Genomic DNA, 19,191 nt, shown 5'->3' with positions numbered 1-19,191 from the left:
GGTTTCACGATAGTAGTCGCAATTGCGGTGGCCATCGGCGATGCTTCTTGGCGAAACGCACGTTTGCACTCATCACATCGTAATGTCGTTGCACGTAATTCCTTCGAGACGAAGTACAGGCTACCTCTTCAGTTGGGCAAACCGTCTTGACAATTCGTCGACATCTGGGATCTTTCCCCCTGGACCATTACTTGAGCTCGAAGCGGCTGCAGTGGATTTCTTCTTCAGCGCAGCATCGGCCATTTTCTTTGATGGCGTGAGCTCTGGAGGACCAGGGAGATTGAGTTTGGGCCGAACGTTATCTGTACTCGGCGAGGGCGGCATGACTGCGACACCACTCCGTGGACCAAGATCGCGAGGCGGTGTTGCTCGACTAAGCTCTTCATTTGACAATGGCGCTTCAAGTGACTTTACCTTTTGTCCTCCCGAAGGCTCGTCGTCGTCGTTATCATCGTCACCATCAATATCGTTTCCTGGACCTCCATTCAACCTCTCCTCCTCATCTGCGGCTCGTTTCGCTTTAATTCCAGGCGGATAGTCCACGTTGTATGCATCGGCGATGGCCTCGAGATATGCCTCTACCAACTCCGCCGCAGGTGGTTCCACCCTCAAACGATCTGTTACGCGCTTGGGGATCTTTCCATCTGCATTCTCCACTGCACGGAGGGTAAACTCCTTTCCGAACTTCTCCGCCAATAGCACCCGGACCGCTGTCAACTCTTTCACGCCTTCAATCTTCGGTGCCGCGTAAATTATGCTTTGAACAGCCTCTTCGAGACCTGGATCACATTCCTTGGCTTCGAGCAAGCCCACACGCGCGATCAACAGCTCACAGTATAGTTCGAGGATTTCGAGGAGCTCGGTGTGCAAGTCTGAACGGATGATGTTTTCAACACGAATCTTCGCACTTTCGATCTTGCCGACGTCCAGAAGTCCGGCCATGTCGCGTCTCTGTTGCTTCGCGAGAGCGGTGTCTTTCTGTTGTACCATGCGTAGTCGCGAGATGCTGAGCTTAAGCTGAACCTTGACCTTGTTGATCAAGGTCGATGAGGGCGCCATGGTGTCAAAGGTGAACGACTCCACAGATGGCAACGTTGGCTATCTGAACAGCGAAGGGATGCGGATTTAGACAAATACGGATTGTCTTTCACGTTCATCACCAATCCACGGCGCATGCCCAGGTGCCCAGGTGGTCTTGCGTCGTACTCGCTTGATGATGACCGCAGCGGGGCTCTTGTGGGCTGCATAGAAGCCTCAGGCACAAGGAATGCTTGCGGCACTGTACCTACCTACCTAGGTAGTACACGAACATTTTGGCATCGACGACGCCCGTGGAAAGCTGAGCATAATACAACCTGCCGTAGCTGGAAACTATCCGTAGCCTCCAGTTGCGGGAAAAGGTTGACGCAGGGAGAGGTCAATCACTCGGCAGATACAGAATTGAAGCCTAGAGAGCAACCTTCTCGGGCCAATTCGCGTCATTCTCGTCGACGCTCGTCGTGCCTCTGACTATGGCGCCTGTGATTGTGTGGTGAACGACTCCTCGATCTGTGCCGATGGCTGGGACGATGACGTCTTTGCTCACCATCGTGGTCTCTGCGCTTACGTTCTTCTTTTTCCTTCGGCACTGCATCTAGTGAAAAGGAATCAATGTCAGCCAGCCGGTCAACAGGTCGCCTCTCCTGACGATGCCTTCTGGAGCGATGCTCGAGCGAGGCTGCTCGAGATTCCTCCCAAGCCCTCTTATCGCGCTCACTCTGTTTGAGAACGCGCTGCGCTTGCTGCATGAACATCAGAGGATCATTTGAGGTGATGCGCTTACCCTCACGCTCTATGCGACGAGGGTCCGCGTTGCCAAACGCATCACGAGCCTGCACGGCAGCGAGGGTTGCGTCAGCCGAGGACTGTGGTACGACAGAGTTCTCCTCCACTCGGGCAGTATACCACGGCCTATGAGATCCACGATTGTAGCCGGCGGCATCGCTGAAACGCATGGATTGCACATCGTCTTTGTCACGCTTCCTTGCCTTGTCGGATTCTCTTGAATCGTGCTGCTTCGAGAGATGCCTCTGTCGATCGTCGGGAGCAGGGATCAGCTGAATATGCCCAGCCGGGTCCTGCAGCGGAGCATCTCTTCCCTTGTCGTCAAGGAATGTGTAGGACTTGGCCTGGTCGGAGTCTCGTAGATCCTGTTCTCGTGCAATTCTGATGTCACGATCGGTATCATCCTCGCCACGCAGGCGACGACGTTTCGGGTCAGTCAATGCGTCATCCCGTTTCCTTTGTGAAGGCCGATTTGTATTATCATGTCCATCCTCTACGAATGCCGATTCTCTCAACGGCGAAACACGTTCGCCTCTAAGTAGTTTCATCCGTCGCTCAGCGTCTTCTTCCAATGTGCGCTGATCGGCCGCATCCTCTCGGGCTTGGGCCTCGGCTTCATCGCGGCGAACGCGTTCGACATTCTCGGTATTGTAAACATGCCAGCTCTTTTTCTGAAGTAGATGCAAAGGCATGTTAACGAATCGACGACCGCGATGTTGTCAACTTGATCACGCGCTTGCTGTCATTAGCCGCGAAAACAACAAGAGCCAGACTACGAGGGCACAGACGTATCATCCCATCTCATCTTTTCGCATGACTTTTGGCAATCCCTTGCGATATCGGTTCTGTAGATGCGAATTGCTATGCTACGATGTGAAACCGAGGCGAATAATTCTGACACAGCACAGAGTATTGTTCACTGGCACATCGAGGCAGTGGCCCTACCTGTGCGGTGACGTCGGCACCGTTCGGCAGCCGCCGAGCGTACAACGCTTTTACATTGTCCATAAGCCCATATTTTTTGAGGCTCTAGCTCGAAGCTCCGCAGTGTCAGGCAGTCTCGAAAGAAGACCGTCCAGGCTCTATAGTCATACTCAAGGTGGGCACTGTAAGGACGCCAACCATGCCTAGGCTTGGTAAAGCTTCATGAAATATGAGCATGTCTCATTGATCCCAGCCGGGAAAAATCAGTGTGCCCTGTGCGTACTGCTACAGCGCCGTAAGGAATTCTCCGAGGAGTGGTGGTTGGAAACCGCCACGCTCGGGTTGGAGATGATCTGCCCAAACGTTGGATGTGAACGAACCGTGTCGATCACCAACGAGGACGGACGGTTCGCGGTGCTGCATACGAAACCTCTCGGTCGCGAACGAGCTGTGCGACTACGACTCGGTGACCAGCATGTAATGGAAAATGTCTGACCGAAGACTCTTGGCTGCCAGAATCTCATACTCATCAGGGTATTCAGCATTTTCCTGACATCGTCTCATTCCCACAGGTGAGTCAATCTGCAGGTGATGGATATCCGCTCCTGGGCATTCTTCTGGGTTCGGGACACGATCCAAGTTACCGCGCAACCAGCGCGCATTTGCTGTGCAGCCCAGAGCACAATGGCGTGTGCTATTTCCATGGGTGCCGAGCGTACACTCCTTTCACGGTCTGGTTGATTGTCGACTCATCTGCTGAGTGGGACTGTACATACTGTTCCCGTCCTCTGCTTCCAGCTTTTCGACTGATGATAATGACGATGACGATGATGATGAGGGGAGCACGGGGGGAGCACACAGGCCTCTGGAACTACCAAATATGACGAAGATGTCATCCTTCCTTAGGTTCATCGTTCGAAAATGGTACTGAACCTGCTGTGGACCAGAAACACCCATCAGCGCGACTAACGGTGCCCATGGATCTGCACTTGCATCTGCAGGCCAGCCGCTCGAGACAATTCCGCGTTGTCTTGTGCGAAGTCAAGAGCAGCATACGATGTTCAGATTGTATCAGGTGATGGAACAGCGGCATAGCAACATGGTGCAGTTTCATAATCCCGCCCTGCATACATCACGACAACAGAAACCATGTCTCTCTTGCCATTTCTTTGCTCTCGCTAGTCAGTCTGATGGTGAGACGCTCGGAAAACACGTGGAAGTCTTCCCACATCGTCGGGTACTGGCCGGAACCATTGAGCAAAGCCCGTTGGTAGGTACGTAAACATACCAGAGAAAGGCACGGAAAAGGCGACCAGAAACGTCCATCGCCAGCCAAGTGCGCCCGCCGCTTCTCTTCCGAAGTATGTAATTATTACACGAATTCTCTTTGTTCATCCACGGAAGTAAGCCAGCGACCTTCCTCTCAGAATCATGGCGTTGGCGCACACATGTGTTACATGGACTGTACAAGGTACAAGATGCAAGCACAAATCGGGTACCCTAGTCAGGTTGCCCACCTGCTGTTGGTGGGTGGGCGTCTTGGGTCTGTTGTCTTCTGCCTCATCATTTATGGTACGCGCCGTGATATGTAATAATAACTTTGGAATGCATGATCTAGATTATGTGCGACGATGCTTCCCTCTCTCAGTGCCGGGGATCGCATCCTCTTCCGATTTTTCTTCTAATAATCCCTTACATGCCTATCCATCAGCATTGCGTCGACCGACCGTCGTCCGAAGCATCTGATTTCTCTCCACAGCTGCTTCCGACCTATCAGATATCATAGCTCTAGCCAAGCAGCAGCGGATTCTTTCGTTTCTCTTCGCTAACGTCCATAACGTCCATAATCAGCTGTACCATATCCACCCTTCTTCACTCCGAGTACACACAGACGCACACACGCACATCTGTCTAGCTCTGACCGTTTGACGATCATCACGAACTTGGTCTTACGTAGTCCTGCAGCAACGGTCGTACATCCTCTGCTTTGTGCTAAAGATCGAGTTCCGCCGCGACGGTGCTCCTTGCGATTCAATCACAACCTCCTCCTCCAGCATAATCTACAAAGAACCACTGGCGAACATAGCAGTCAAAAAGGGCATCGTTTCTGTGCCTAAACATCCTTGGAGTGCCTTACAACAGCTGCCGGCGATCTCTGGAAGAGAGAGCTCTAAGTGAGCATTCGCAGAACTATGCCGACCTACTTGCTTCATGGTTTCCGCTGGTCCCGACCGAGCATTCGCATACATATCATCCTTCAAAACTTGGACGATGCTGCCTCTGATTGGATTGTTGCTCCCAACACTCAACGCACGCTGTGCCACAACTTCCATAAGCTCTTTCCAGAGTCGATGCAACATTTACCTAACTTGCGGTTTATTGAGCAATACGACCCGGACGACCTGTCGTCCGACTCCGAACAGCCGTATGCCTACGTCGCCGATGTAGTTCAGGAAATCAAATTAGGCATTGATGTCGACGATGTTCGTTCCAATAGCATCCCGGCTGCTCAATGGTCGGCTCTGGTAGAGCTAAGAGATCGACTCGCCGCCGACGAAAAGATCGGCTGGTACATTGTCGTCTGCGGCGATGAAGAGCGCTGGGCACCTGCCAGCGACGACTCTGTGGGAAGTCTTTCGCCCGAAAACAGTGGAGCCAGTGAGAGCGAAAGCACTGACCACTCCGATACATCAACTGAGGTTGGAGATCCCGTCGGCGATTCTATGCAGACAGTCGGCTGACGGTTTTGCAGACCAAGACATCTCGACGTTCGGATGCTGTCGAGCAGAAGGGACTCAAGAAATTTTGGACGTCGAGCCGTCTAGGCGGCCGAAAGAGGTGAGGACGGACGATCCATGCAACCAAACCTTGATCAAGCTAACAATGTGTACAGCCGGCCGGAGGAGACACCAAAGCCTGCAGGCGATCAGAGTACTCAGAATTCGCAAGCATTGAAAGTTCCTGGAACTGGCTCTATAGCATACGCTTCACCATTGCCAAGCGACCAAGCTAACGGCAAGGTCAGCCCTGGCGTTTCAATCATCTCTGCGAACGAACAGTTCGACGGTCCAGTCGAGCTTTCGGCATGCCCTCCGACTCGAGAAGGCTTACCGATCACAGTTTCTGTCGTCTCTGATGCTTCCGTCTCTAATCATGCGACATCGCGAGCACGCAGCTTACGGGGACGCAAACCCTCCGTCTCGCCCATGCGATCATCGGTGGTTCCATCAATCTCATCGGTTGGTATCTCTCGCCGCGTCAGTCCCAACGATGTTTCGAGTCGTCGCCCGCTCTACGATGCGGATGAGCGCCAGGCGCGTCCAGTTACTCGTGAGATTCCCAGTACCCCACAAGTCTTCAGCGGCATCGCCGACGCCCAAAAGCAAAAGCGACGCTCCCGTCGGTTCTCTCTACAATCCTTCCACAAAGGTCACAACGCCTCGACGGCGCCCACTGTCCCTCCACCACCCGTTCCAGAGCGCTCCATCGCTGTCATGCTCTCGAATCTGGGGAGTCTGAGCGTGACGCGCCGACACTCGTTCCACCCGATTCAGCAAGACGCCATGCAGGGAGGAGTTTCCTCTCTTTCGCTCGCGAACCCAAGCCCGAGCACAAGCGATTTCCTTCAGCCTTCTCCGCTCAGTGCCCATCCACCAGATCCAGCGACCGACGACTTTGATGACTTGATGTGCATTCATCCCACTGCGCGGATCGGTACGACACATGCGGCTTCCCTCAAACCCAGAACCGCCCGGGACTCCTTTATCTCAGGCACCGACAACATGGCATCGCAGGTCTACCCTGGTAGCGGCGCGTATCCGTCCGCGCTGTCGAAAGGTTCTCCTGGACGAGACGAAGGGACAACCATGGACACCACTGCTGCGGCCATCAATGCATATCCTGCACCCCCGCCAGCAGCTATGTATGGCGCAAAGGAACTGGACGCGACAAATTCTAATCTGCCGCCGTATTTCGGGCAGACCGTGAGCCAGTTCGATCTTATTGCCAATGGAATTGAGAACGCCTTCGTGGCGCTACGTTAAGCCCGTCTCACGTCCGTGAAGCGGCGTACGATGCGATGAGTACCACTACGATGAGGGCTACGATGACATGAGTTGATTTCCAAACCTTGAGATTTTCTTCCCACCGAATCTGTTTCTTCTGTATTTCAATGGAATATACTTGAATTTGTACAAAACTTGTCTTGCTGAGAAGTATTTAAGTCGAGCAAAAATGAAACCATGAAAACAAAACCCTCAGAAGACTTTGTGTTGGAGATCTCATCGGGTTTCGCTTTCGGGATCTGCACACATACACAACCCACTGCTATGGATGAAGATGATCTGCGTGGAACTTGGCAAATGCTTGCAAGCACCGCTGAAATTGCAGGCTCAACAACAGTCAAGATAGCCACGCAGAGCGGTTGCCTCGCTGGTACTACTCCCGCTGGTATCAGGAGCGCTGTTGAGGATTGACCTACCCAACGGAGCACTCATGAGCGCCTGAGCGATTTTTGGGGCTCGTTCAGACCGCGCAATGGACATAGGTCAACCTGTATCTAGCGCTGAGGATAGTCGTTTTGTGTTGATCTGTATTAATGCATATTGTTTAAGCCTTGGAGCTTGCTGCGGCCATTCATCTCAGCCCCCAGTGACCATGCGGTCTGATTCTGGGCGGTTACTGGAGTACACTTCGAGGACGACTGGCCAGTGAGTCAAAATGACTCCGATCGTCAAAGGTGGTGGCTGTGGTCTGCAGGGCCATCGTGGAGAAGACAATCGGCACTCTCTTGACCACACTCATCTTAATTTCTGTCGCGCGTGATGATCGTGGCGCGTTGACAGACACGCATAACCGCTTATTCTTGACATATTCGCAGACCTGTAGACGTGCTCTGTCATCTTCAGGCATGTAGTCAAAATGAGCCGGCGTGCCATGACGTCGACTGCTACAACTGCCAAGACATCTAGGGTTGCACACAAAGACCCTTCAAAGCATATCGGGTCTAAATTGAAGTGAACAACCGGTCATCACGGCAGCTCTGGGCGGTGAGATGTATGAGAGGTTAACGAGCGTGATAAATGTCTCAAGCAGAAAATCTTTCGTGGACAGCAGAGTGACGAGCGATTTGGCAATTGATGCGGCCGGTCGAGAGCTTGGAGCCATGGCGAATACATCACCAAAGATCAGCATTGATTGGGCGACTCCCCCCACGTGTTACGGGTGGTGCATGCAGAATCGCCCGCAGCGTGCGTGAGAGAGCTGCATTCATGAGCTTCTCATGCATTGCAATTTTCAACCAGTGTAGAAGGTGTACTGGGCTGTACAGTAGTACTGTGAATTGCAACCCTCGACTCCACTTTCCCACTGTACTTGCAGACGCCCACCGTGGGCCGTGCAAGCCCACGCCAAATCCGGCCCAGCCAGCCAGTAGCCCTGCCTAGGATGTCTTAAGAACCGTTCAATTTGCCGCAAGGATCCTTGCCAGAAAGTTCCGGCTTCCGTCCCTCTTCCATTATCATCTTCATTATCACCACCAGACGACATCTCACTGCAACGACTCGAACACTTTCGCCATCTCGCCGCAACCACTCAGTCTCAGAACATCCACCGTGGCAGACTATCGACGATATGGCGAATTTAACCAACTCCAATTCCAGTAGTAAAAGTAGTAATCGCAGCAAGATGGGCTCGAACTCCCGCTCACCCTCTCGCCGCTCCAACACTCAGGCAACTGCCTATGCCGTCGATGCCACCACCATGGCGTTGACTGGCTTCCACTTCACTCACGGCTTCGCAGGAGGAGCGGTACGTCTTTTCCACTTGCTCTTCACCCCCGGCCCCGATACCTGTTGCTTCGACAGTATTCGTTCCAACCGAATCAAGCCGCGACAAGGAAGAAAGGGCAAATAGAAGGGCTTGTTCTGGGTCGCACAAACATACAGGCACAGCTGTATACTGACATTTCACTCACAGGGGCGGTGGGTTTGAGGTCCCTTTGGGTGTACCATCACCGCCGCCGTCTCCGGAAGCGGCGCCCATTGGCGGACGCGCTTTGATGCGACGTTCGACCAGTCCGCAACAACCCCCGTTGTTGCGTAGGCGTTCCGGAGACGCCGCGTGTCACATCACGGAAGAGTGTGAGAGGCTCTTCTGCGAGACGCTGAAGTCTGTATTCTTGGTTGAGAAGAACACAGGTCTTGAGAACTCGCTTGGGATGGACATGCATACTACTACCACGGAGTCCATGGTATCGGGAGGAGAAGGATATGGAGCAGAGCGAATGGCGACATCGACGATCAATGTTACGCCCTCACGACCGATTCCACTGCAACAGCCGCAGTATTCTTCCCGCCATCATCTCCACCAGCAGGCCGACGCGACTGTGCTCCGTCACGGCCAGATGACTCCCTCACCATCGCCAGGTGCTCTGACATATCCGCACCCAGGCGGTTTGATCCGTGACTACATCGAGGTGTGGGATTATGTTGCTGGGGTAGGCTTCAAAGGCTTCGTCGCGGCTGAAACAGGACCCGACGAAAACCAAAGCCTGATTATCTTCTTCGACGAACAAGTCGTTGGCGTGGACCTCAAGCCTGGGTATGTGATTCTCATCTCTACTTTGAACCCGTGCTTCTCGAATAATACTGACTAGTCCTTTCACAGCTTGATGGCCCTCTTGGAATTGGCATCTCATGATCGATTTGACTGCAGTCAGCTCATCATCGCACTTGATCGTACTATCAACAAGCCTGATCTCACTGATCTAGTTCGTGATCTTGGCTGGGTGGGTTTCGAATTGAGTAAGCTGGACGCCTGGGCTTCCGGCGTTGAGGATTGCGTGAGCGAGAAATGGTTGTTTTTGGGAATGGAGATTTAACAGAATGAACATGTTTATGGTAGTCCGTTGGCTTCTTACTGAACATATTGAAAACAGATTGAGTTCCGAGGTGTGGTTCTGTTTGCCAAATTACCGGGTATCTCCATTCAAAAGATATATTGCTTGCTTCTGCATTGCACTGTGAGGCTACAAAATCGTCGTCTAATGTTCCATGCTTCACGAGTTCTACTGTAAGATTATAGTACAGGTGCGGCGTTCGGAGGATTGTCGGTCCTTGAATTCTAAAAGGTCTCGTTGAAGGAGAGCGTATATCCTTGCAGTATGTCACAGTCTATGCAATTCACCAGTCAATCATGATTCCGAGGGTACGGGAGCCTAGACAGCCCACTGCACTCCTGCTTCTCCTCACCATCTGGCAGGGCTGCCTTCTTATATTATTATTATTATTATTAGAATTCATGCACCTGAGCGGCTATCATTTGATACGTACCCCAAGAAAAACACCGCGGCTCGGTTTCTGAGAACTACGAAAGACACCGCATATCGGTTTGAAATACTCGAGAATCTTTTCCTAAATTCGACATCACGTCTGTCCGCGCAGGCCATCCTTGCTGTCTCTATCGCTCACGTTTCGTCCACACAAAGACTTGTTAAATCGGACCGCGACTTAATTCTGTTTGCGATCGATCAGACACCACATCTGGATAATTCACAAGCTGCTTATCACGCCTTGATTTCAGCGCCGAGTTTTGCAGTCATCCCGAAGCATACTTTAAGTCACATCTATCAGCCGAGACATTGTCGGTCATTACAGCCATAGTCCTATACTGTTGTTCTACGGCAACAACTCACACCTACGTACGCGAATCACTCGAGAAAAGAGCCGGGGTTTGAGTGTGATCTAGGACATTCCAATGCGGTGGTCACATCCCTACGCCTGTTTACAATGAGTGCATCTCCTCAGCTCCAGTCCTCGGCGACTGAGAGCTCTCTTCGCGATGCCGACAAACTCTCACATTCATCCGGTGCAACCGGCTCACCAGCAATGCAACCATCGGCATTACAAAATCCTACCACCACTTCTCAACCTGGTTCGGACACAGCCATGTACAGGTTCCGGGTCTGGGTTTCACAAGCAGTCGTTGCGTCTTTCATTGGCGGTGGTGTGGCTGGTGCCGTGTCGCGTACTGTTGTTTCGCCCCTGGAACGGCTGAAGATTTTACTGCAAGTGCAGTCCTCTGGCCGCACCGAATATAAGATGAGCATCTCCAAAGCCCTGGCAAAAATCTGGAGGGAAGAAGGTTTCAAGGGCATGATGGCAGGGAATGGTACGAACTGCATACGCATTGTCCCTTACAGTGCTGTTCAATTCGGAAGTTACAATATCTACAAACCGGTATGATATACTCAGCTCTTCCCAGTAGCCAAATGCGTACCGCATTGCGCGACAGACTTGCTAATTATTCCTTGCAGTATTTCGAAGAATCACCCGATCAACCTCTCTCGGCTGTCCGCCGCCTCGTCTGCGGTGCTCTAGCAGGAATTACCTCAGTCTCAGTCACCTACCCACTCGACATCGTTCGGACCCGTCTGTCCATTCAATCCGCTTCATTTTCTGATCTCAGCGCCGCTGCACCGAAGACCGCCGCCGGCTCGGCATCAGCAAAGCCGGCGCCTCCAAAACTTCCTGGCATGTGGGTTACGCTTGTTCTCATGTACCGCAATGAAGGCGGCGTCGCAGCTCTATACCGCGGCATTCTGCCCACTGTCGCCGGTGTGGCGCCTTATGTTGGTCTGAATTTCATGGTCTACGAGAGCGTAAGGCAGTATTTTACACCCGAAGGCCAGCAGAATCCTTCTGCTATCGGAAAGCTCTCCGCCGGTGCAATCTCAGGCGCCGTGGCGCAGACCGCAACGTATCCCTTGTAAGCTTCCTCCCGTTTTTCTCCCTGCTCTGATTGCTTCAATGCTTTGCATATAGCACTGGTGCATTCTTAACCCTTTCGACCGCAAGCAAAGTGTGAACAAGCATGCTGACCAATATCACAGCGATGTTCTCCGTCGACGTTTCCAAATCAACACCATGTCCGGAATGGGTTACCAATACAAGTCCATCTTCGATGCTGTGCGAGTCATTGTCGCACAGGAAGGTGCCGCTGGTCTGTACAAAGGCATTGCGCCGAACTTGCTCAAGGTTGCGCCCAGCATGGCGAGCAGCTGGTTGAGCTTCGAGTTGACGAGAGACTTCTTCGTAAGTTTACCCCTGGACCCTGATTTCTAACATATTCCAGCTTTATCACGTTCTGATAGACTCATCACTGACACGTGCATTCTAGATTGGTCTCAAACCCGAAACGATTGTACCGATTGATGAGCCTTTAGCTAAGGCATAGAAGTTCAGCGCAAATCACATTCCGGCGCTCAGATTTTGCGGCGTGGCACATCTATGGCTCCGCGCCCGTAACAAGCAACTATTGTGCAACACCGATGGGTCTCAGGAAACGATCAATCCCAACCTTGACCGAGAAAGCTGGGAGGCGGTCTTCCCGTGTCATAAAATTTCTTCTGGCCTCCGAAATCCTCGCGCTAAATGTCCAGGGTCTCAATTACACGTGCTCGCATGAGATATGATCATCACTCGGACTCCTGTGCCCATCATTTCTAATCGATATTCCAGAGGACCACCCGTCTGCATTGATCATTTTCATCGCCCAGAGATTCGTTTTCGCTCTTTGGATACATGATCTGGTCAAATTCGCAATGTCTTTGAAGGGATGAATGGTCCAAACTTTGAGATATTGTTCACCACCAAAATAGGTATGGGGACAGAGCTTGGACTTGGATAACCCAGTCCCAAATGATTCGCGGAGCTCTTTACGAGGCTGAGCCCCATAGTGGTTGCTTCTGCACGCGTCTTTGAGCTTTCATGCGAGCACACGACAGGTCTGAGAGGAAGAGGATACAGGCAGAGAGGCATTCTTATCGTCCTGACGCAATACTGTCAGAGAAAAGCAAACGAGCAGCGAATGCCGGAGGTTCAGGTTCAGCCCAGATCAGCGACTGCTATGCCTGTAGAATTCTCCGAGTCTCCCGCGAGGGTTCTGCACGGTCGCCCACGCAGGCCCTGTCTGGACCCAAAACCCAAGGAAAAAATGCCCCACAAGCCCCCCTACAGGGTACACATTGGAGAGCGGGAAAACGAAAGGATAGACCGCCGCGTGAATATTCTAGACGACACCAGTTCCATCAAACTGATGTCAATGGTAAAGTTTGCTTGCGCGGAACGTTTCTTTGATAATATACCCGCTTTTTACGTGAATTGTATTTCATTTCAGCGTCTTCATCTGACATGTCCTCGTTGCGGCATCTATTTAGGTTTTCAAAAGACCGCTCTCTCACTACGTAACCTATGCGAGAGGCGAGTCAACCCATGCCACTGGAGAATGGTCAAGTCGAGGGAAACGCGCCACGCGCCTCCTGAATGCTACCCACTGCGGCTGTGAGTTCACCTGTACTTCCTCCATTGATGACTGCGCAGCGGAGTAGACAAGCCCATCTCATTGAGCGGGTGCATCGACCTCATTCACGAAGAAAGAGTGAGCGCCCAGAAAGTCCAACTTCCCCAAAGGCACGCCTGCATTTCTCAAGATGTTGTACGCAGTAGTCTTGTGGAAGAAAAAGTTCGGAAGACTCCCTGTGCGTCCCGAATCTCATTAGCGATTGCGCGAAGCTCGGCGTGAAAATCACGGGGAGGAAATGAAGCCTACATTTCTGCACGAACTCGAGCGAGGTGAGCTTGTAATACTTCTTCGCACTCGCTGGGCCGACTCCGAGAATTGCCGCCTCCTCCGGTCCCTGGAAGTTTTCACGTTTGGCGGCCTGGAGGATCTCTACTGTCTTGTCGATGCGTGCATACAGGTCTTCGAAGGTGGCCTCGTTGTCCTCAAGCGGTGTGGCTTCACCTCGGCCGATGCGTTGTACGAGACTCTTGGAAATGTCACTGATGATGCGAATCTGGTTGATCAAAGGCTAACGACGGAGAGAGTTCAGTGGGATGCTATAATCTCCTGGTCGAACAATGGACTGACTAGCATGTCGGGCGCGAGTCTGCCTTGGAGAAGAATCTCCTTGTCTTGACCTTCATCTTCGGCCCATTTTTCGCCCTTCTTCAGAAATTCCTTGAGTTGCTCTAGGCCGAAGATGTAGGTCGGCACCGTCACGTCATAAAGAGAGACAGACATGATGTAAATTCGTGATTGGATTAGCGTCGTATCTGAGGAGGTGGGTGTTTGGTTCAGCGAATGGTGAAAGATTTCAATGTAGACAACGGAGTTCAATATATGTAGCTGGCCGGATTCATAATCAAGGAAGGCCAGAACGCTCTTCGGTCGATTTCGAAGGCATTTGTCGGTCAACAGCTGACAAATGCTTGGGTAGCACCCGCGGATTTTAGATGGACCTAACCTAAATGAACTCTTCTGTCGATCGTTGATAGACTGTCGTAGTCACGATCTCGCATTCACTAAGCTATGCCAATGAATTGCTCATAGTGTGCGGAGAATCCAGTTGTACAGCATGATTTCATTGGTGGTAGCAGTGTCAATCTTGCCCAGGTGTGAAACACCACAGGCTTGTTGGTCGAGGCGGAATTCAGCTGAATATCTGAGCGGGGTGCTAATGTCCGGTACCTCCGCTAACGATACGAATGCGCCTCTGCACAGCAAATTCACGGCGACGACTCCGGGAGGTGGACATGGAAGCTATGGTTCGACATGCGATAACATAGAGGTTCACCAACAGTCTGGTCGGCCTTCAAGAAGGCACAAACAACATCGTGACTTCCTGCGGCCGATGGATGGATCTTGCTAACGACCGTTCATGATAGATGATCGTCATGCCGCTCAATGACCTTCTGCTTGACAAGATGACAAGTTGCACTCATTCACTGCCGTTGTTGCGTTTCGTCTGTCGCCATCATCCGTTCAGGTTGACCTACTTGACATCGGAGAGTAGAAGGCGCCCGTGGTGTCGATGCTGGCTCAGGGAAAAGTTTCCTGGATCAAGTGGTGAAAGTTGTAGTCACAAGTGTATCAAGGTCTACTTCTTCTCCAAAGACCAGTGACATGTATATAACGAGCAACAGGAGCGGTCCAACATCCGTCCGATATAGAAACAGCAGCGTGCCCGGTCAAATACGTGTCCGCTTATCAGCGAGAAGCAAGACTGCTATGATAACGCCATTCGTAGGTCAGATTGAATCTCCACGCCCGACTCGCGCGCGACGCGTTTGGGGGGGGGGCACGTGCCGAGGCTGGCCGACTACCCCAAAGCTTCACCGTATTTAAGGCTCATACCAGCGACAGTTCTGACCACTCAAAGCCCGCTTGATTACGCCGTCTCACAAAACATAGAGATATACAGCACGTCGGCGCAATCGCAACTGTCTTTAAAGTGGGTGACATGGGACTTCGCATAGTCGTTCGGAAGAGAAGACATTGACCCTTTTGGCTGCAGTCTAGAAAATTATATCGCAAACATGTCGAAGCAATTCTCCACCGCCGAAGTCGCCGAGCACGCCAGCGTCGAGAAGGGCCTGTACATCATCATCGACGGTGGTGTCTACTCGATGAGCTCATTCGTGGACGAGCACCCCGGTGGTGCAAAGATCCTCAAGCGCGTTGGCGGCAAGGATGCGAGCAAGCAGTTCTGGAAGGTCAGTGGTCAATCGCATGTCGCAAAATGGGCGGATAATAGAGATGAATTGGGATAAGTTCATGCACTGACATTTCGCGTCACAGTACCACAACGAGCACGTCCTCAAGAAGTACCAGCCCAAGCTCAGGATCGGAGATGTCAAGGAGGAATCTAAGCTATAGAGGAACATACACAATAGAACAATCTTGCCCCCATGAGCATCACCCAAGTAGCGCTCCATGCAAAAGGGCCTGTGAATCTCCTTCCGGGGTCGATTGTCGTGTCGCTGTTTCGGCCGCGTGTTTGTGATACAAGGCTTTCAATTTAGCTGTCAACAACGATTGCCACAAGATCTCAAGCGTCCTTCAGCATGCGACATTCCGCTTCTGCGTCAAGCCACCCTCGCCGTACGATCCTTCTTGACATCGTCAATCTTAGAATGAACGCGAATCCGCTGAAACATCCCAGAATGCCAAGAAAGGCGAAATAGCCGTAATGCTTCCCAATGAGCACAATCGCGGCAGCATCCCAACTGTGCCAACTGCTCGCGCCTCCGTGTTCGAATAATGGCGTGACAACCCTTCCCCGCAGCATATGACTTTCAAGCCAGCCATCGTGATCTGCCAATACCTGTACGCGATCTTCATGTGCTCTGCTAATCGAGTCGTGTCCAGAACGTGCTTTTTTTTCTCTCAAGTATGCCATCCAAGCATTGGTGAAGAACATGCACCCCGTACTCAGCATATTCTCGACGTATGGCATTCCCCAGTACAGATCTCGACCTGGCAATCGTTCGAGTAGTTTGGTAAGAAACGGATGGCCAGGACGAGTCAGGATGAATGCATTATTCACGCCTGCTGGGAACGCGGCGGGAGTGAGGAACGATGGGAATTCATCGCCAGCGAGGAGATCGTCCAATGGGACGCGGCATGCCACGTCGAGATCGAGATAGACGCCACCGTAATGATGCAGCAATGCATAGCGGAGGACGTTCGCGCGTTGGATCGTCTGTCGATAGTTTTCGTAATGTGGATAAAGTGCTGGATAGTTTGTTCTCATGAAGTCGCTTGCGTCGTCGTTCGTCCACATGTGAAACTCCTAGTCTGGGTGCAAGATTCGGCAACTCTGCATCGCAGGAGCAAATCGTGCGATGTTGCCATTTTGGTGATCCTCGGCGAGTGAAATCTGATGTATGAGTCTGGGAATAGTGACATATGCAGATTCCGAGGGACGTTGTTGCTCGTTGCGAGGTGAATAACGGAATAGGACGTCTGGATTGCGAATCATGATGTCCCGAAATGAGGCATAGGTGCGAACAATTTCAAGAAGATCACGCGCGTGTCCTCGCAATGTGATCGCCACAAAGAGGAGGAATAAGAAACTCAGCAAAGCAGTGAAATGCAGACTTGACTTCATTTCCACTGATGGGTGATGGGCTTATGAACATGCGAAAATATTCCAAGGTTCCTTGTGTTTATCCGGAACTTTGAAACCTTGGAAGTCTTGATCCCGTAAAGGCATCAGATGTAGCAATTGCATACTCTTCTTTCCTACCAACCCAGGTGCTGTTCCAGTCATTCATAGTATCCTGTAGAAAGTGCAGGCGCTCTACGGCTACTATCAACCCAACAGAGGCAACTGCAATGAGCTACAAATCTAGCTCATGGCTAGTGGCTCGACGACATACTTACTGATCAGCGTGAGTATGCCATTGTCTAAGCTTGACCAATTCTCATTTCTTTCATGACATCGGCCGACCTTACCTGCCACGTCAGGACTTTGGCTTTTCATTTGAGTCTTCCCACCGCGCCATCGTTGCTGCACATCAGTCGCTGTGACCACATGACAATAATGAGCGATATACAGACGATGACTAGCTGTCGACCTCATCCTCGAGACTCTCACACCTCTTGATCTCTAGGCACCAAGACTCAAATCCTTCGCCAAGATGAGGGTCAATGGGAAACACATGAAGCCATCCACGCCATGAGCCAAGAGCGTCCGTCTCGAAGAGAGTTTACACGCCCAGCTTGCCAAGAGAACGTAGTCTATGACCAAGACTTACAGAGACGGTCTGCTCGGCGGCAGAAGAGGTGCGGTCACCGATATATGACGCGTGGTAGTGATGAAATGTAAATTTCTTGGCCCTGGAAACTCCGGTGAAGGGAGGAGGATCCTGTTATGAAAAAGTCCATTTCTGCGTTGGCCGGTATTCGGATGCACGTGCGGAAATGCCTCGATGGTGAAGGTGAAGGGAATGGCGTTGTTGACTTCTGCACAGGATCAGGACTTTCACAGTCCAGTTCGCCAATTCTTTTTGGCCGTATTCATGGCCCCTGACGCTGCACAGCGCTGATTACCGGCGAACGTCGACAGCTGGCCTGACGTCTGCGTCTAGCAGTTTTCGTCCTACACGGCTTCAGTCAATAGCAAGCGACACGCATTTCCGATACTACATAGACTTGTATTGTTCTGATACTTGACGCGCGTCAACGCGAAGTCGCTCAGCTCATCTTCGCTGGAGCGGCTCGTCGATCGTGGCTGTGCACTTCACAAAGGACAACGCGTCCGAACCATGCTGTAACTTGAGAAGTAACCTGTGTCTGTCGTCGTCACCATCAGCCACGATCCCGACAATGCTTCATAGCGTTGCTTGGAATACTATGTTGTCTCAAAGACGATAGCGCATATAATCAATTGATTGTTGGTGGTGGAAAAATGGTTGCGAAGAAATGTACGCGATGCAATACATATCCAAGTCCTTCAGGGCTGTTTTGGTTCGGCAGAGGCATGCTGCGCACGATCCGTCGGATCGCCCGAGGGTCCCTCCGCCACGCGAGCCCAGTGTCTCATCCATGCATGTGAAACCGCTCTAGCTCCCACCAATATTGTGTCTCGAGAATCTTAAGATCACGACAGACATTGTCTTGCGCGCATAGGTTCGTCTTTGCGCATTCACGACTTCCACTGAGTGCCGCAAAACCATTCTTCGATCGCTCCCTTCTACCACAACGGAACCGCGACAATGGCTTTGGGCAACATCATCCCCCTCATCATTCTGCTGATCGTGGTCGGCGTATCCGCCTTCGTTGGATATCACATCTGGCTTTGGTCGAATGAATTAGCTGAGCGCGCAAGCAAGAAGCTGGAGAAGAGCAATGTGTCTTTTACCAAAGAAGGAGGGTTGCGCGTAAAAGTTAAGGACATCGACAACGAGAAATATACCGACACCACCCAGAAGTGAGCCCCCAGCGCGTCCATATGCATTACCCGATTCCCGGGCTATTCGAGATTGCTGACGGATATCTCTCTTTAGAGTCCTCACCAATGTATGGAATAACGCTGAACTGCCCAACTATAAATCCCGCCTGGGATGGAACAGCACGCAAGCCGATTCACGCAAGGCGCCCCGCGACTCACTCGCTCCCGGTAAATCCAGTGCCTCACGGTCTTCGTCAAGCTCCAAGTGAGCCTGTAGAATTTTATCACCAGCAGAGGGACAGTCGCAGATGCCAAGGTGGAAGCCCAGTCCCTGGCGGATGGAACTAAAGAGCTGAGACTGATCGGACCGATGCTAGAAAAAGAATGGAGAACATCAAGGGAAAGGCGTCCTTGAGTTTGCAGCTTTTAACGTGATCACGAAGGACTGTGAGAATGGGCAGCTTGAGCTTTTGTTAGACCAGACCAGGCACTTGATATGCCTACATAGTGGAGTTCAGTTCAAAGCAGGACGTGGTTCTATGCGGTTCATAGAAGTTGCGCGCCTCCGGACCAAAGCAGGCTCTCAGTCCCTTTCCTGCCGGGCAGAGTGGCGAGCAGAACCCAACGTCAGGAGCTAGACGACGGCGATTAGATGCGAATCTGAAGCCTTATTTGTAACGATGTACGCTCGTCTAGGATGAATGAAA

At 51.8% G+C, this 19,191-nt stretch overlaps 10 protein-coding genes across 10 annotated transcripts; 6 read left to right on the top strand and 4 right to left on the bottom strand.

The window, feature by feature from the left end:
* Positions 1-120: 120 nt before the first annotated feature.
* On the bottom strand, positions 121-1,059 carry K489DRAFT_390067 (DUF292-domain-containing protein; the record flags this gene model as incomplete). Its single annotated transcript, XM_033606568.1, has 1 exon — positions 121-1,059. The coding sequence occupies one exon, from the start codon at positions 1,057-1,059 to the stop codon at positions 121-123; it is 939 nt and encodes a 312-aa protein (XP_033457694.1).
* Positions 1,060-1,748: 689 nt separating this feature from the next.
* On the bottom strand, positions 1,749-2,516 carry K489DRAFT_291498 (uncharacterized protein; the record flags this gene model as incomplete). Its single annotated transcript, XM_033600193.1, has 1 exon — positions 1,749-2,516. A coding segment is annotated over one exon (768 nt), but the record flags the coding sequence as incomplete, so codon positions are not given.
* Positions 2,517-4,717: 2,201 nt separating this feature from the next.
* Positions 4,718-5,749, top strand: K489DRAFT_39162 (uncharacterized protein). The gene is made up of 2 exons (XM_033606709.1): positions 4,718-5,586; positions 5,642-5,749. The coding sequence occupies exon 1, from the start codon at positions 4,941-4,943 to the stop codon at positions 5,487-5,489; it is 549 nt and encodes a 182-aa protein (XP_033457692.1). The 5' UTR covers positions 4,718-4,940; the 3' UTR covers positions 5,490-5,586; positions 5,642-5,749.
* Positions 5,750-8,457: 2,708 nt separating this feature from the next.
* Positions 8,458-9,876, top strand: K489DRAFT_382584 (uncharacterized protein). Its single transcript, XM_033605411.1, has 2 exons — positions 8,458-9,348; positions 9,415-9,876. Exons 1-2 carry the CDS (start codon positions 8,807-8,809, stop codon positions 9,626-9,628), a joined length of 756 nt encoding a protein of 251 aa, XP_033457691.1. The 5' UTR covers positions 8,458-8,806; the 3' UTR covers positions 9,629-9,876.
* Positions 9,877-10,706: 830 nt separating this feature from the next.
* K489DRAFT_299413 (mitochondrial carrier) lies at positions 10,707-11,849 on the top strand (the record flags this gene model as incomplete). The annotated part of the gene is made up of 3 exons (XM_033600376.1): positions 10,707-10,985; positions 11,063-11,514; positions 11,639-11,849. Coding segments are annotated over 3 exons (942 nt in total), but the record flags the coding sequence as incomplete, so codon positions are not given.
* A 450-nt stretch (positions 11,850-12,299) lies between these two features.
* K489DRAFT_39090 (uncharacterized protein) lies at positions 12,300-13,219 on the top strand. The gene has a single exon (XM_033606643.1). It carries the CDS (start codon positions 12,616-12,618, stop codon positions 13,090-13,092), a length of 477 nt encoding a protein of 158 aa, XP_033457689.1. The 5' UTR covers positions 12,300-12,615; the 3' UTR covers positions 13,093-13,219.
* On the bottom strand, positions 13,120-13,997 carry K489DRAFT_39074 (uncharacterized protein). The gene is made up of 3 exons (XM_033606626.1): positions 13,678-13,997; positions 13,357-13,618; positions 13,120-13,283 (listed from the first exon to the last, which is right to left on the bottom strand). Exons 1-3 carry the CDS (start codon positions 13,828-13,830, stop codon positions 13,147-13,149), a joined length of 552 nt encoding a protein of 183 aa, XP_033457688.1. The 5' UTR covers positions 13,831-13,997; the 3' UTR covers positions 13,120-13,146.
* Positions 13,998-15,125: 1,128 nt separating this feature from the next.
* Positions 15,126-15,465, top strand: K489DRAFT_323390 (cytochrome b5; the record flags this gene model as incomplete). The annotated part of the gene is made up of 2 exons (XM_033601694.1): positions 15,126-15,302; positions 15,388-15,465. The coding sequence occupies 2 exons, from the start codon at positions 15,126-15,128 to the stop codon at positions 15,463-15,465; spliced, it is 255 nt and encodes an 84-aa protein (XP_033457687.1).
* A 59-nt stretch (positions 15,466-15,524) lies between these two features.
* Positions 15,525-16,544, bottom strand: K489DRAFT_382580 (glycosyltransferase family 32 protein). The gene has a single exon (XM_033605410.1). It carries the CDS (start codon positions 16,370-16,372, stop codon positions 15,638-15,640), a length of 735 nt encoding a protein of 244 aa, XP_033457686.1. The 5' UTR covers positions 16,373-16,544; the 3' UTR covers positions 15,525-15,637.
* A 1,684-nt stretch (positions 16,545-18,228) lies between these two features.
* Positions 18,229-19,166, top strand: K489DRAFT_38990 (uncharacterized protein). Its single transcript, XM_033606555.1, has 3 exons — positions 18,229-18,523; positions 18,600-18,800; positions 18,862-19,166. Exons 1-2 carry the CDS (start codon positions 18,309-18,311, stop codon positions 18,751-18,753), a joined length of 369 nt encoding a protein of 122 aa, XP_033457685.1. The 5' UTR covers positions 18,229-18,308; the 3' UTR covers positions 18,754-18,800; positions 18,862-19,166.
* Positions 19,167-19,191: the final 25 nt, after the last annotated feature.

This window comes from Dissoconium aciculare (assembly GCF_010015565.1).
Source record: "Dissoconium aciculare CBS 342.82 unplaced genomic scaffold K489scaffold_10, whole genome shotgun sequence".
In the NCBI taxonomy this organism is placed as follows: Eukaryota; Fungi; Ascomycota; class Dothideomycetes; order Mycosphaerellales; family Dissoconiaceae; genus Dissoconium; species Dissoconium aciculare.
This window is presented reverse-complemented; position numbering and strand designations above follow the sequence as displayed.

Coding starts and splice junctions, on each gene's coding strand:
- K489DRAFT_39090 (XM_033606643.1), top strand. CDS start 12,616: ATGCCGGAGGTTCAGGTTCAGCCCAGATCAGCGACTGCTATGCCTGTA.
- K489DRAFT_382580 (XM_033605410.1), bottom strand. CDS start 16,372: ATGTGGACGAACGACGACGCAAGCGACTTCATGAGAACAAACTATCCA.
- K489DRAFT_39074 (XM_033606626.1), bottom strand. CDS start 13,830: ATGTCTGTCTCTCTTTATGACGTGACGGTGCCGACCTACATCTTCGGC. Junction 13,619..13,677: donor GACTCGCGCCCGACATGCTA/GTCAGTCCATTG, acceptor CTCCGTCGTTAG/CCTTTGATCAACCAGATTCG. Junction 13,284..13,356: donor GCTCGAGTTCGTGCAGAAAT/GTAGGCTTCATT, acceptor CGGGACGCACAG/GGAGTCTTCCGAACTTTTTC.
- K489DRAFT_382584 (XM_033605411.1), top strand. CDS start 8,807: ATGCGACGTTCGACCAGTCCGCAACAACCCCCGTTGTTGCGTAGGCGT. Junction 9,349..9,414: donor GGCGTGGACCTCAAGCCTGG/GTATGTGATTCT, acceptor GTCCTTTCACAG/CTTGATGGCCCTCTTGGAAT.
- K489DRAFT_39162 (XM_033606709.1), top strand. CDS start 4,941: ATGCCGACCTACTTGCTTCATGGTTTCCGCTGGTCCCGACCGAGCATT.
- K489DRAFT_38990 (XM_033606555.1), top strand. CDS start 18,309: ATGGCTTTGGGCAACATCATCCCCCTCATCATTCTGCTGATCGTGGTC. Junction 18,524..18,599: donor TATACCGACACCACCCAGAA/GTGAGCCCCCAG, acceptor ATCTCTCTTTAG/AGTCCTCACCAATGTATGGA.